We start from the raw sequence: 15,848 nt of genomic DNA, 5'->3' as shown, positions 1-15,848 counted from the left end.
GCCAAGAGTTTCAGTCAGTCTTCTGGGCTCAAGTGCAGTATCTTGGCTTTACTGCCCAAGAACACCACAATCAGTGGAAAGTGGTGAGAGAGAAGCTCCTGCTGAGGGGAAGACTTATGTGTGTTTTGGCAGGGGCAGGATACCTCTGGTCAGGCATGATGATTTAGCAGTAGCTGTTCTGGTGGCTCCCTTCTGGGGTGCTGGAGGTACCTTCTCGTGTGTGTAAGATCCAAAGTGGGCCTTCAGGGGGGACAAGCCTGGCCTGGCACACTTATTGCTTTTTTAATGCTGTACAGTATCTACTATTATTATATATCATCACTGTAGAATAAACTGATTTGGGACTGCTGATCAGTCTCTGCCTCCAAAGTTTTTTTTCCAATGCCTTTAAAAGTCTGTAAATGGTTTCTGGGAGAAGGTGTTTGCCTTTATAAGCTGCTTGTATCTTTTGTGCTGCACATCCCAGCTTGGTTGTTGTTAATTAGTGTCGTGCTTCTGTGTAGAGGACTGTGTTTTACTGAGAGCAGAATTGCTTCTCTTTGCTGTTAGTAAATTCCTGTTCTAGTAGTTGAGCATGAAGCTTCATTTTTCTTCCCTCCTGCATCTTTTCACTACCTTTGTCTTATCTGGAGTGGTTGACTGGCAAAAGTTTCTCTTTTGTAAACAAGAGGATTAAGGAGAAAGGTGTTGGATTAAAGATGACAGTCTGATCCTATGAATGTCAATGTCAAATCTCCCATAAGCCACAGTGAAAACAATACCAGGAAGAAAGGGGCTCTCCAGGCATAATATTAGTGTGATTTTAAAGCAAAGTGGAATGCAATATTCTAATATTCTTCATTTCCCTTCTTGTTTGGGGCTACATGTTTTGCAGTGTAGCACTTCTGATGAGTTAGTAAACACAGCTTTTGTACAGGGAATTTGTGAGTGCTTTATTACAAATAAACACACAGGGCAAGAATTCATGTTGCTGGTCTTGGTTTCAAGAGACATGCATGAAAAAAAAGCTGCTGAATAGAGCACTGTCTATTGGCACGTAGACCAGGCACTACACGTGAAGGTTCTCAGATGCAACAACATGTAGACCAAAATAAGGCTGGGAGAGGAAAAGAGACAGGTAACCACCTTTTGCCCTTTGTATATACTCAGGAGAGATGCTTAGGGACAGAGGCAAATGTGCTTGCCCCAAGGTATGCACAGGCATCTGGTTTGAGCAAACTCATAATGGCTTACTCGTGGAAGTAATGAGTGAGCACTGCACATGGAGAACAATCAGGCCTTTTCTAACTAACTCAAGTTGGTGGCAAGCTGCAACTTGAGAGAGAGTAAAAGGAGTGCTACACATTACTCATGTTTCTGCTCTTGAGGGAAAAGCTCTGTGAACCGTATTCTGTAATTTTTCAGCTATTTAGTCTTCAATCCATCTTTCTGATAGATCAGTTTTTAGTAGAAGGAAAAGTATTGTCTTTGATGACAGTTTCTGACAGCGTTTGGGTTCAGCACTGCTGAAGCTGAGGCTTCTCCTGGAAGAGCATGTTGGCTGCTGTGGAAAACATACCATGGTTCACTGCACGGCTCATTTGTGACACAGGGTGAAGAGAGGTTGTGCCACTGCTTAGAGTTTGAAGGTGTCACCTATTCCTGGTCCCCTGGGGTGGGAGGGAATTACCTTTTCTGCACAATGAAAGCCAGCAGATTGACTCTTCACTGGTTAAACACAGTCTAACTATCCTGCTTGTACTTTATTTTAGCTTTATGATGCTATTATCTTACCTACCTTTCTATATGTTACTTTTTGGTGTATTTGGAATGCTACTTGATGTATTATTGTTCCCTGAAGTTTTTGAAGCCACCATTTTCATAAATATACAATAGGAGATGGTAAAGCAAAAAAAAAAAAAAGTTTCTATTCACACTTTTAGCTCATGAAGCAACAGAACATCCATTGAAATTTAAATGAAAATGGAGACTGTGTCACACACTATAGCTCTCTGGAAAGCTACAGTGGGAGTCTAGCAGTCCAATTCATTCCTTTGTAGAATGTACTAAGGCTAATGGTCTTGCTGGGAGTAAAATGTATTTTTTTGCAGAACGGTTCCAAGAACAGACTCTGCTCTTTAGCAGAAAACATAAAAGAAAACAAATGCTTACTGTGTCTTTAGTATGCTAAATATGAAATTCTTTGCACAATGGAATGTTAGTAGTAGCCGTAATCATGTTTTCCTTTCATCACCTAGTGAATATAATTTTAAGAGAGGACTGCTGTAATTATATCGCAGATAAAAGCCAGCAGAATTTCTGTATAATATTATCGTTGGCCTGATTGTTTTGTTGATAGGGAAAAATAAAGAGAGACCACATGAGTACTTATTTAATGAACAACATATTTATTAAGCAGTGCAGACTGTACCTAATGCATTTGACTTTGCAGTAGGGTTATTTCCTTCAAGCACCTTTCTTAATATTTTACTACAGCTATTACGTTCCCTTCTTATCTGTCCAGCTATTCAATTATTTGTGTGGTATGTCTATAGCACAGTGCTAAAGTGTTTAGCTTAACTACAGTCGCCAGTGCAGGTACAATCAATGTCAGCATCCACAGACTCCACAACATCCTCAGATGCAGATTTCTTATCGCTGCTCCTCTGCCATTCCAGCAGGCTTACAGCAGTTTCTGTCAGAAGAGTGAAGCCATTGTTAACTAACATCAAGCAAATTAACACATTTCAGTGAAATCCTGTTTTGATGGCTGTCAACTCCCTCATCAAGTGAAGAATGAAGTCCTGCCCTCACAGCTGACATCTAACTGACTCATTGACTTGGAGTGGGATTTTCATCCATGATATAATTACTCTAATACTCCCCTAAAACCAAAATGAATTACATTTCACGAAGCACAAAGACAACAGGCAGCAGCAGGCTGTAAAAGTGCTGGAGGTAGCTGCTGTCAGTGTAAGACCACCACGTACCAATCCACATCAGCAATCTCTTTTTGTGTTAGTGCTGCATATCACTGGGTATTTCAGCTCACTGTTTGTCAAAGTTCATCCCAAAGGATAAGCCCTTTGGAGAATTTTCAGAGGTTCATAAACTTCTAATTAAAGTTTCCCATATCTTGTGAAATCTGGCAGAGCATTGTCAGTAGCAGTATTAACCTTACCACACTGCTTCCTCAACAGCAGCTTGAATAAGCCATATCCCTTAATGCTGAAATAATCTAAATGCAATAATGATATTCATCCTCCCAATAAATATTCTTAGCTAGTTGGAGGTTTATCATTGCATCTGGAAGAATATTAGGACATCCATTTAGATTAAGTTTGTATAATGAAAATGGGTAGAGCTTTCATAATTTTACTTCTATTTGTTTTATCCCTCAGCTGGACAATACATTTATAAAATGCCATCTCTTGTCACAGGGAAATCTGGAAAATGCTCTATGGGTTCAGGTTGTATCAGTCACTTATCTTCTGCAAGGCTAACACTCTCCTTGGCTAAATTACTGTCCAATGTGAAGTGCAGGTTTTACACAATAAACTGGATAATAAATATTTCCCACAAAGGTGCTGGAGATGCTTTTAAATATATATATTATATATTATATAATGTTTTCAGGCTGTGAAATGAGAAATGCTATAAAATTTCTGAATTCTGTTTTTTATATGCATTACGTCTCTTGCTCTTGGGCATATTGTGGGTCTGATCACATTCATATCCATGTAGGAAATAGTTTCCTTGGCAAACTGGATCATGGCTGAGCAACTATTATCCCTATGGGTTGGCCTTGTGGCATGTTTGAAATGTAAACCGATATGTGGATTTAAACTTGGAGTGATGCCTGCCTCAGTCAAGGTCCTAAGGCTACAGTCTTGCTGATTTGAGGACAACAGGGGAAATTCTGTATTCCTGTACTTCATTTTAGCCTTGCTCCACTGGTGACAGTGATGGGATCCTTCTCTTTTGAAAGAGCAGACTATCATGTCTGAGTTCCCCTACAAAGAGCTGAGAAAAGGTCTTTGTCCAGTGTATGCAAATACATGTTCCTAGGCTGAGAAAGATGAGGATTTTGTTTCTATTGCTTCTCCAAGTCATTGAACAAAGGAAGAAAAAGAACAGTTTTTAAGGGCTGGCCTTGTATTTCTATTGATCTTCAGCCGAAAGCAGTTGTCTTGCTAGAGAACAACAAATGGCATATTTTTTCTTCCTCTTCCTCCTCAGGATAACTAACTAACTAACTAACTAAAGCCCTTGATTAGGACTGGTGCTAGTAGACTTCCCAGTCTCTTCCTCAGTAAATGAACCAGAGAATCCTGCAGTTGCTGTAAAAGCAGCACTGGCTGCAACAACTACTGTAGCTTTTTTTCTGATTTTCCTCTTTTCTCAAACAGTTTTGTGAGAGAATGAGACAGCTTTATTATAGCCTAATATTCTGAGGCAGTGAGTGGCCCGGGGTTATGACACTTCAGAGATACAGGCTTGGATACACAAAAGAAATCTGTGAAACACGGATATAACAAGATTTTGGAAGGGTTTTTTTTGTTGCGGGTGGGTTTTTCTATTCATGAAAGAATGCATCTATTCTTGTCTCAGGGAGCCATCAGAAAACTATTAACACTCTCTGTGTGCTACTTGTTGAATAGGCTGTTGCAGATAGTTGACTGTTACAGAGAGATACTCTCTGCTTTTATGGGCTGATTCAGCACATTGCAGATATTAATAACATGAACAAAGTTCTACACAGCTGTTGTTTAAATTCAAACATAAAATACTCTGTCCCTCTCCAGTACTGCTCGACATGGGGGTCCATTGGCTTCAGTGAAACTACACTGGATTATCCCAGCTAACAATGGATTTGGCCAACAATGATTAACACAGCGAACAGACCATTTCAGTAGATGCTCCCTAATGGTAGGTTTCCCTCTAAGGTATATATGTTTAATTGGTTAAAAGATTGAGGAAGGAAGACACCAGAAATATCTGTATGTTCCAGGTTGTATTCTTGTCTCACGCTTATATAATTTCAGTGTGAACCTGTGTTAGGCAGTGCATCACATCCATGACAAATTGGTATAAATCAAAGGGAAAAAAAGGTCCATTTTTTTGTTTGTCTTTTTTTTTTCCCCCTGAGTCTGGGGCATGAGTGTGTGTGTGTATAAAGTACCTCAAAAACAAACCACTATTTGGAACAATCTAGAGAACCTTCCAGCAATGTGTTTTTGCTGATGTATTGCACCGTGGCATAGCATGGCAGTCTAATCACAGCAGTCATGTCACACTACTTGAGCGACTTTCAATTGCCTTGCTTGCCCTGCTCTACACAAAATTGCAGGCTGTAACGTGCATAAGAGGACTCAGTGTTTCTTACCTCGGGTTTACGGAGATGCTGACGACACGACGAATTTTATTTTTGTGATTTTATTGATCGCCGCTGCCCCTTTCACCACCTCAGATGTTTTTCTCAGATGATGCTACCTGCCATTGTCTAAACTAGCTTTTAGCTGGCCAGCACTGTCAGCAGTTCTAGCAAATACTAATGGGATTAAAACCCGCAGCTCGGAGAGGAGCCGGAGCAACACAGGTCTGTGCGTGGCTCTGCTGTGTTTTGTTCTTTCCAGTGCTCTGACAGCTCCTGCAGTACATGACACACAGAGGGAGAAAAATACCGTACCTTTTGGGAAGCAGTGGAAGCCAACCTTTACTGAAGTTTTCTCGATTGGAGTACAGTCTTTCATACATTTCAGTACTGGGTCGACAGAGTAGCACGTAGATTCCTCGCCATCAATAGTAGGATTTCGATTCAGCTTCACGTAACTGCGCTGCAGCTTGCACCCTAAGAGGAAAAGGAAAGGTGGTTAAAATTGTAGAAATAAATCCCGATCGATCCTTGCAATAATAAAGGTCCGTATTTTCTCTTCAGCTTTTATTAAAACACAGGTATCTGGCAAACCGTTTTCACAGCAGCGGGGTTATCGAGATAGGACAATAATAAGTTGAGGAAAGAGTCTGAAAGGGGAGCTATTTTTAAAATCTAATTGCACAATATAACCCAAATGGAATCATGTATACTCAGTTTTTTAGAACTACATAATACACAGAAAATAACCTCTCATGTCTGAAAGCTATTAAGAATAGATACTGCAAGCTACAATGGCTACTTCATTGCATTAGGAAAAATGTCAACTGTAGTGAATGGATTAGAAAAAAGGCAGCATTTATATAATAACATCAAGGATAATTTTTGTATTGGATGATTTTTATAATGCTGCAATTATCTCACTAGAAAGGTATAATGTAACTTAACAGGATCCCAGCTATGACTCCGTTTCCTGACACACAGACAGGTACAATTCCACTGCCGCTGAAGTCAAGGAGAAAACAACCATTAACCTCAATGAAGTTATCTCAGGTCCAAGGCAAATGGAGATCTACCAAACAAAACTGTATTGATGTTATGGGAGACGGTCATTATTTGTCCAGCTACATGTGAGATGAGGCTCTTTACTGCAGAATTATTTCTAAATATTTTCCTGAGACTGCACCCTCAGATGGTGCAGAACAAAAATTTTTTTGCATTTTGGAAATTTACGCTAATGTAGGATCTGACACTGCATTTGTAGTCTGCAACTTGTTTGGTTAAATTAAGTCTGCAGACAACAGCTGAAACTGTCTTGATACAATTGTGAAAATGACACCTTTTTTTCAGTGGGAGCAAGATTAGGCCTGATTTTGCCTCTCAGTAAAAAAACTACTCAGTATAAGAAATCAGAATCAATTATTTAACACTGAACTGCACATGAGACGAAGACTTTTGCTGGAGTATATATTCTCTATATTCACAAGCAATGTTTTAAACAGTCAGTGGTTAATAAAGTTAAAATGGATATTTATTGCTATTGCAATTTCTAAGTAAAAGATATCTGCCGCTTTTTTAAAAAAAAAAATTATTTTCTAGCTGTTGGCAGAGGAGAAGTGAAATCGTATTCTCCCCAAGCATAAAGTGTTTCCAGACCTACTCACCCCCAGAGCAGGTTTCTTCTAGCAATACCCATGAGTGAACAAATGCAGAGCAGCTGTGTGCCAGCCTATGATTTGGCATGAGGAGTTCATTGTGCTTTTCTCTGTCATTATTACTGCAAACTCCACAGGTCCTTCCTCTCATCCATGAAGCAACAGTAACCTGTAAAACAGCACATCTTTGGAGGGAATACCAAAGTGATGGTCTATTAACATTGGCAAGGTAGTAGGCAGAAAAGCAAGCAGTGACTGTGAAAGTGAGCCCGATACCTTAAGATTCCCACCGTCAAAAGTCACCCTCGTCAGACCAAGTGTTGGAACTTCCACGGTAACTGCTGTCCCGCTTTTATAAATTTTAACATCTCCTGTAAAAAGATGGTGAATCATAAGATGGTGATCTTAATTTCGAATGAACAGAGAAACTGTGTAGCACAAAATACGCCGTGACGCATTTTCCTTCACAACGATAATGTTGCTGCTCTAGTTATATATATTTACATGTGTATATTTATGTGGAGAGGGAAAGAAAAAACAAGAGGAAATAATTCCTTTATTTTCAAAAATATTGTCATGCTGTTACCTGTAGTTGAACCTGACTTTTGTATCCATTATTTTGTATCTGCTGAATCTTGAAATGATAATGACATTGGTGGTGCTCCAGCTAAATATCTGAGTCAAGGCGTCTATCTGTGACTGTAACAAGAACTTTTTTCCTGAACAATCACAACCTGGCTATACGATGCCTATAGGAAAGGGCTTTATTCACCTGTTAGTTATGCTGGAGGAAAGTAAGAGTGTATATACAATAGGAAACATGAAGATAAGTCAATACAAATCTTAAGAAAGTAGCCTCTAGTTTTATTTTGTATTAATCTCACTCGTGTTTTCTTTACACTAAGATTTTTCTGTGGGATTTATAAAAACTTCCTGATGTTTAGTTCCTAGGTCAGTCCTGGAAGGCTTGATATCACAGCTTACCTTTTTCATACTCAGAAACTCCACTGTGTGATAGAACTCGTTCTTCATTGCATGCCACGAGAAGAGATGAATTTGAGGCAGGACAGATTGTGATGTTCCTTCAGGAGAAGCAAAAATCAAAGAGAAGAAACTCGTGGTTAATTTAAGATGTGAAAAGTACAGATATTTGTGACCAAAGCCAGCAGAGAACCAATTTGAATATCTGAACTTTGAATAAATGAACGAGTAGTTTTTCTTTCCAAAGTGCAAAATTCATTGGGACTTTGGGCTTTGAGATTCAACCTTTAAAGAAAAGACAGCATGGGGACTTAATGAGCATGGTGTCAGATATCTGTGGCTGTGAAATTCAAGATGAGAAACTACATTAGAAAGTTGCAGATGAGGATTCCTTCTGGAAATTCTGTCTTTCCCCAAATATCTCATTTGGGGGAATTTTACCATTTTCACCTGGGAACTAGACAACTCCCTGAAACTTTATAGCTCATTGCTGAGCCCGCAGTATAAACCACACTTACGCCAGTGTTGTGTTTATGTGAACCTCTCTTGAGAAAGACTGAGGATCAACCTTTCTGGTGGTAACGATGAATTTTGGGTGTTCAGTACAGTCCTGAGCCACCACCAGGTTGCAGCTTTTATTGAAAGAGTACGAATGGCTCACGCCATCAAATGTTTTGAAATCTCTCTCCCTGACTTCACACGTGGCTGCAAAATAAAACCAGAAAAGAATGTGACCATGGTCATTTGCTGCAAAACACTGAAAGACACCTCTGTGAGATTGAACTACCCAGCAAACAGGAAAGAAACTTCCTCATCTCCTTGGTAGAAGCCAGAGTTTGTAAGGACAGCAGAATACCACAGAATAACTACCCGGTATAGTCTGTACTAGTATTGGTTTTCATTACATGCCAAACACAAAACTCAAGCTAACAGGGGATAAAATGTGTAAAATAGTGTAACAAACTGGGGTAAAACCTCCACATTTCCCTCAGGAGTGCTAGGCACCAACCAATTAGATTCACATGGCTCCTTTTTGAATCCAACACACAGGGCAGAAAACACAAGGAGTGTCTTTTACCCATCATCTGTTGCCTCTCAGGGCAGAGTTGGCACCTTCTCAGGAGGGGTAAAAAACCTCTAGTCCTTGAAGACAGGAGTGATTCCCAAACTCTGAATGTTTACAGCACATTGAAGTCTCTTCGTTCACCTCCCAGCAAACATCCTCCTCTGTGAGGGAATGAGCTGTTGAGAAAGCAGGGCTAGAAATGCTCTGCTTCCCTCTACAAGGAAAGGCAAGGCCCAGCCACGGCAGGGGATGGATCTACACACATTGCTTATTCACGAGACAAACATATAAGTAACATTTACATTGATCTTCTTGTGCTATTTGTGAAGCTATTTCAGGCAATAAGTTCCAGGCAGTGATATCTCGAGTCTCGTAAGCTGGAGACGGGCCTAAGGGCAGAGTGAATGGCAGTCGGAGTGCCTGGCAGTAAAGTGTTACCTGAAAAAGCAGAAATGAAAAATACATTAAGATGAATTGAACCATATGCTCTTATCTAGAAAAAAAAAATAAAAATCTCGAGGATGCTTTTATACGATTGCAGTTGTGTTGGTCTCTCCAGGATGCTCCCAAACCTTCGGCTTTTGTGAGGAATCATTGTCGTCTCTCTCTTCTAGTCATATGCTTGGCTTTTTGAAAAATTGTTAAGGGCGTTGGAAAGTAGCTGACACAGATGAAGTTTAAGCATTAATTAAGTGACTTCTTAAAAACTTCTTAAAAAATAAGGTAACAAGTTAAGTAACTGAGTAAACTGATGGATGTGTCTGGAAAAACTGGCATAATAGCACTGGGGTAAGATCCCTTCCTGTAACTAAAAATTATATTTACCAAGAGAACCAAATTAACGCCTAGTGCACCTATTTCTTAATTATCAACTATTAAAGAGCCTGCACTACTGAAGCACCATGGAAAGTTAAAGACACTGATTTCTCTGTGTATGAATAGCTAGCTGGTATTAATTTGCTGGAGATCCATAGGGGGAATTTATCAAAGCAGTGCATAGGGATTTGGTGGACAAGGACCAATTAATCAGTGGGATTCTGCAGACCCTGCCTGTGCAAGCTGCTCTGAGAGGGTGACTAACTGCTCCAGTTTGGTTAGGACAGAGTTGTGTTTGTGGCTGTTGTGACTTGCTCAGACCAGTCACATCAAGCAGGGTTGCTGCAGATGTGGGACTTGAGTGCCAGCACAGACAGATGCTGTTCATGGCTGCAGCAGAGTGCTAAGTGTTCTCAAGGCCCCCACTACCTGCTCTGAGACTCCCATTCAAGAACTAGTCACACTGGGTAAAATAAATAAAGAACTGAGTGCAGAGAGGTCATAACTGAAACAATTTGGGTCTCACTGCTGTTCTCAGCATGTAAATAAGGTATTTGACTACAGAGTCTGATTTTCAACTTACCGCTACACTGGACCAAAGCAGCACAAAATCAAAAGAACTGCTCTATTTCAACACCCATCTGATGTATATGGCAGCTTCTCTCAAGGGGAATGTTTTGCTTTTGTTTCTTTACATTAAGCATCAAAATGTTATAACTTGAAACTCTTGCAAGGTAAGGAAGAGGAAAATAAAAATTTAACGTACCTCAGGAACTTTAATTACTGTATCAATTGTTCGTGGAGAGGTTGCAGCTGCCCTTACTATGAATTCATGAGATGGATTTCTCTGATGTGCTTCTGAGAAGCCCAACATAAGGGCTGCACCAGGAACGTATCGCATGAATCTGGAGATAAACAAGATGTGACAAACTCAGGTACAGGAGCAAAAGCACACATGGGAGGGTGAGGACTACTGGCAGACCTGAAAAATCTGGAAAAAATGAAAGGACTGAAAAAACCAGGAAGTAATACTTTGGGTCAAGCTAAATGGTTGATTTTATTCAGAAGAAACACACTGGGTTTATTTTGTCCATTTAAACTGGGTGTTTTTTGAGACTCAATAGAAGAACATTTCCAAACAAAAATGCATTTTGAACTGAAATATCAAATAATTTAATATGGAAAGTCAACTCAACCATGCTAAGCTTTTAAATATTTGGGGGTTATCTTTTAATATGAAACATGTGGAGAAAGTAGAACACCTGTGCCACTGAACTGGTGGTTTCCATCACTGCCCACCCAAACACGTTCGCGTTGAAAAATTTCATCCAATTCCTTCAGCGTTTTTCAAAAGCCAATTGGGGTGGAAAAAAAAAAAAAGTGAAAATAACAACTTAGGAAAGAATGAATTACATACACCATGGTTGTCTTTTTTATCCAGGATGGAAGCTTTCCCCATTGCACCTTCAGCTGTGCTGCTGGTTTCCTTGCCAGCCGCCCTGTGGTTGCCACGGCTGCTATCCTATAGTCCTGGCACTCCTTGCCCCATCTCAGTCTGGCCTTTAAAAACAGGGAAACAAGTCACCCAAAATTCAGAAAAGTAGGACAAAACTAACCTTGACCATTTCAGAAGGTAAGATTTTCTTTCACAAAATTTTGCATCAATCCTTATGCTTCCGATGTTTCTTTCAGCTCTAAATGGGCTCAAGGAGAAATTTTGACTACCTCTGGCAAAATCTGGGGCACAGTAGGGTAAAGGTTTGCTGGTCTGTGCAGAGCTACATATACATGTTTCCTGTCTCAAAGCAGCCACTGAAACATCCTGAGATTTCCTTAGACTTTGTAAGTTCATAATCAAGATGTATTTTTTTCTAAAAGATGACTGCGCTGTAATTTCTATCAGCCTTCCCCAAGACTTTCTGATATGAACCCACCCCACTTTTTTCAATACTGGATATCATGCTGAATTTTTCAGTTGTAGCAGAGGTTTGTAAATTGTTATGCAAAGATCTCTTGCTTTAAAAGGTGCATGGAAAGCACGGTGCAGGGAGACGAGAAAAAAGGAAAGACCTGCTTTATGATGCCCTCTCAGGCATCAACCAATTAACCACTTTTGCTTGTTCCATCTTTTCTAAGAAATACAACATTGCAAATGCATTTGGGTAATGAGTCTTCTGAAATGAATTATGTATAGAAAAACAGGTAGGTTTCTAGAGAAGAGAACTCATAGCAGAGCAAATAATAAATAGATAGTAATGAAGCAGTCAATTTTTCAAACATTTTTTGTGCTTCTACTGGTCATACTTTGATGTCTCTTGAAAATTAATATTTTTTTTGCTAGATTTTGAAGTGTCTGAGTCTATTGCTATTATTAATTTTTTAGTCGAAAAGAATAGCGAAAGATAGGAACGTTTTCTGAAACTTCACTAACTTTGTGAAACATTTCAAAATAAGTACGTCTTTCCTGCTTAATTCTCCTGATCAGCAGGTTCTCCTGTGCTTACTCTGGGCTTTGTAGATGTCTCTCTGGGCGAGGCTGCCTGTGTGCTTACCTGTGCTTTCAGAGGCAGTATCACAGCATCAGCACACGCTTTCCAATTGGTTTCAGCCAGCTGAACCACAACTAGTTGCACATCAACTTTGGCAGCATCGGAACGAACATATGCTGTAGCTTGATAACCTTGATTTCTGTTGTCACTCCTTACTGCCTGTGCCACAATCGTGATGCCAGGTGGAATCACGTCTCCCAGGAAGTTGCGCTGAAAAACAGCCCCCAACCATCTGTGCTTAAGTATTTCTGTGTATTCACTGGAGAGCCTATGGTCCAGTTTATGTGTGCTGATAGCAGGAAGCCTCCCTTGTCCTTCATCAGTTTAGTCTGCAGCACATATTTCTACATCCCCAACAGGCAAGGATAAATTTTGTGGGAAACTTGATTATTCATAAATTTTCAAAGGCGTGATTGTTTTGATGAGTGATCCAAGACTCTTCCAAATTATCTTCATGCACATTATAAGATTTTGTTCATTATTGTAATATTTCGAATAGCTGCCTACAACACATCCCAAAGACCTTGAGAGCATTACACATGTTCACAACTTATTGCACTATACTACAGTTTCTTCAAGCCACTCAAATATTTTCAAATCCTTCCCAGTAGCAGAACTCCCCTAGACATTGCCTGCATTTGCAGAGCTATTTGTTCTATTATTATGTAGATACCTTTATGTAGTACAATTATAGAATACTAAGTGCCTAATAAAGATGATCTGTGCTTAATGGGTCTTCACATTTACCAGTCAGTAATGCCCATGGAAAGTCTGATTTTAGTTATATAATGCATGAACTCATGACCTCTGGTCTACATCTAAAAAAATAATTAGGCAGAGTTATTTATTTCCTCCTCATTTTTACCTGAATGCAGCTGATTTTGCATTCTGGGCTTTCATAGGGAAAATAAAATTCTTTCCCCTTTAACTTACAACTCCCTTCCCTTCAACTTCCATAAATTCCAAATCCACGCTTCCGCGTACTGCAAACGCACTCCGAAATGAAGCGTCATAAACCAAAGAAACTAGGAAACAAAAGCCTGAACACAAGGGAATTTGGAAAAAAATAGGGTTTTTTTTTGGGGGGGGGAGAATATCTCAGTGGACTTTGATTTTTAATTTATGGACTTGACTTTTAGTGTCCCAGTCCTGAGCTGGTCAGTGCTACCCCATCTCCGGCTGCTGCTCAGCAGCCGCACACGCGGCCGTACCTCCCGCCCCAGGCTGGAGCTGTGGCTGTGCTGGTGGCTGCTGACTTTTTTGCTCCTCCTTGAGCTGTGGGCAGAATTTTCTCCATGGTGGTGGCTGCTGCTGCTGCTGCTGCTGCTCAGATGACTGCTCCTGCTCCTGCTGCTACTGCTGCTGCTGTTTCTGTGGCTGCTTCCCGACTCAGAGGAAGATGATGATGAGCTGCTTGATCCCTTATGGTCTGGATGCTGTGAAATAAAAATAGGTTAAAAATCTATGATATGGCCTCTAGTTTTACAATGTAAGTATCAAAACCAGAGATCTCAGACTCCCTTTATAGGTAACAGACTTAGACCTATATAGAGCATTATTTTTATTATCGTACACAGACACGAAATGTGTTGGGTGGGAATGTGCCTTGGATCCATCTGGGCCTCTCTGCTGAAAGGAAGGCTGCATAGACAGTGATTGCAAATGGCAATGTCGCACTGTTCAGGTCTGATGCTAGGGAAAATGAAAAATGACATTTAATAAGTGGTCAAATGTATCCATATGCAGAAAAAAAAAGATATTACAATTTAATGAAAAACACTGTAAATCATCTTCCTCTTTCACAAGCAGGATACATAATAACTGTACAGATAACACCTACAAAAGCCACTACATTATCACCCTTCTAATATATACTAAAAATACCTTTGTGTCATAATCCATACTGAGTCTGGTTTCTGAAAAAATCCAAATACCTAATGATTTTGCCCATGATTGCCTAAAAACTGTGGACCTAACTATTCCCATGGGAAGATCCTGCTGTTTTATAATTCCCACATGGTCTTTGTTAATCCAGCTTTGGCTGCATTATACGTCATCTCCTGCAAAGGTGTCCTAACCCAAATTTGACGACTGCAAGTGCTGCAATAACAAAAGGATGTAGTATAATAGCATTTTTGTAATAAATCTGCTGATTTTGGCCACCGTCAACAATTGTTATTGGACAGTATGGAATGGTCAAGTGAAATGGCCCAAACAAAGCCCTTCAGTAATACACTTGATCATATCGACTGTGGCTACCATGGCAATGTGCAGTGAATTAGGGACCTACCCAATGGATGTGAGCAGACCTGAAGCGGAGACGGTATACTTTTGGAAGGTGCAGTTCCTGCAAAATTCCAAAAGAAGTTATTACCTGCGGCTCAGTCAAGATCACCTCCTAGCAGAAGTCAAAGCATTAGAAATTTTACCCGTTCTGTAGACATGTCATAACTGCTGAGACTGTCAATTTGGGACTGGACACGTTCCCTCTCAGCTCGTTTGTCAGATGTGCCGTGACCACGGGAAGCACCGGAGCTTTCGCTGCTGCTGCTGCTGCTGCCGATACCACTGCTGGTGCTTCTGCTGCTACTGCTGCCACTCCCTGTTTTGGGCTTCTGCTCACGGACACTTCCCTCTCCTTCAGCAGCGCTGGCACGTGCAAATGGTGTGCTCTTGGACTGCTTCTTAGCCTTATGCTTTATACCTGATGCTTTGCTACTGCTGCTGCTGCTGCTGCTACCTGTGCTGCCTCTGGTGCTGCCTTTGCTGCTGCTACTACTGCTTCTGCTGCTGCTACTACTGCTTCTGCTGCTACTGCCCTTGCTGCTGCTACTGCTACTACTGCTCTTGCTACTACTACTGTTTTTGCTACTGCTACTACTACTGCTCTTGCTACTACTACTACTGTTTTTGCTACTACTACTACTACTGCTTTTACTACTACTGCTTTTCCTACTACTACTGCTGCTACTACTGCTTTTGCTGCTACTACTATCACTACTACTGCTTTTGCTGCTACTACTGCTGCTTTTCCTACTACTACTGCTGCTACTACTGCTTTTGCTGCTACTACTATCACTACTACTGCTTTTGCTGCTGCTACTACTGCTTTTGCTGCTACTACTATCACTACTACTGCTTTTGCTGCTACTACTATCACTACTACTGCCACTGCTGCTGCTACTACTGCTATCACTACTACTGCCACTACTGCTGCTGCTGCTACTGCTGCTGTCCCCAAATGGGTAGAATTTCTTTTCTTTGGCTTTGGACTGTCTTGTTTTCAGATTCATCTGGGGGCCTCCCTGCGATGCTCTCCTGTCAGAGTCGCTGCTGGAGGGGCTGCTCGTTGTGCTCTCGGTGCTCCCGCTGGTGCTGCTGGCGCTGGATGATGAGCTTCTGCCTTTTCTTGTCCCCTGGTCAGTGGT

At 40.7% G+C, this 15,848-nt stretch overlaps 1 protein-coding gene across 1 annotated transcript in view; it reads right to left on the bottom strand.

The window, feature by feature from the left end:
• Positions 1-2,363: 2,363 nt before the first annotated feature.
• LOC116790886 (vitellogenin-1-like) overlaps positions 2,364-15,848 on the bottom strand; it is a 43,255-nt gene continuing 29,770 nt past the window's right edge. Inside the window, exons 23-36 of the mRNA XM_032696384.1 lie at positions 15,422-15,836; positions 14,850-15,160; positions 14,711-14,767; positions 13,632-13,856; positions 12,424-12,630; positions 11,289-11,431; positions 10,638-10,776; positions 9,358-9,493; positions 8,508-8,694; positions 7,993-8,090; positions 7,285-7,379; positions 7,018-7,177; positions 5,669-5,830; positions 2,364-2,674 (exon numbers count right to left, since the gene is read on the bottom strand). Coding sequence (XP_032552275.1) covers positions 2,556-2,674; positions 5,669-5,830; positions 7,018-7,177; positions 7,285-7,379; positions 7,993-8,090; positions 8,508-8,694; positions 9,358-9,493; positions 10,638-10,776; positions 11,289-11,431; positions 12,424-12,630; positions 13,632-13,856; positions 14,711-14,767; positions 14,850-15,160; positions 15,422-15,836 — 2,454 coding nt within the window. The 3' untranslated portion in view covers positions 2,364-2,555. The remainder of the gene's footprint in view (positions 2,675-5,668; positions 5,831-7,017; positions 7,178-7,284; positions 7,380-7,992; positions 8,091-8,507; positions 8,695-9,357; positions 9,494-10,637; positions 10,777-11,288; positions 11,432-12,423; positions 12,631-13,631; positions 13,857-14,710; positions 14,768-14,849; positions 15,161-15,421; positions 15,837-15,848) is intronic.

This window comes from Chiroxiphia lanceolata, chromosome 9, assembly GCF_009829145.1.
Source record: "Chiroxiphia lanceolata isolate bChiLan1 chromosome 9, bChiLan1.pri, whole genome shotgun sequence".
Taxonomy (NCBI): domain Eukaryota; kingdom Metazoa; phylum Chordata; class Aves; order Passeriformes; family Pipridae; genus Chiroxiphia; species Chiroxiphia lanceolata.
This window is presented reverse-complemented; position numbering and strand designations above follow the sequence as displayed.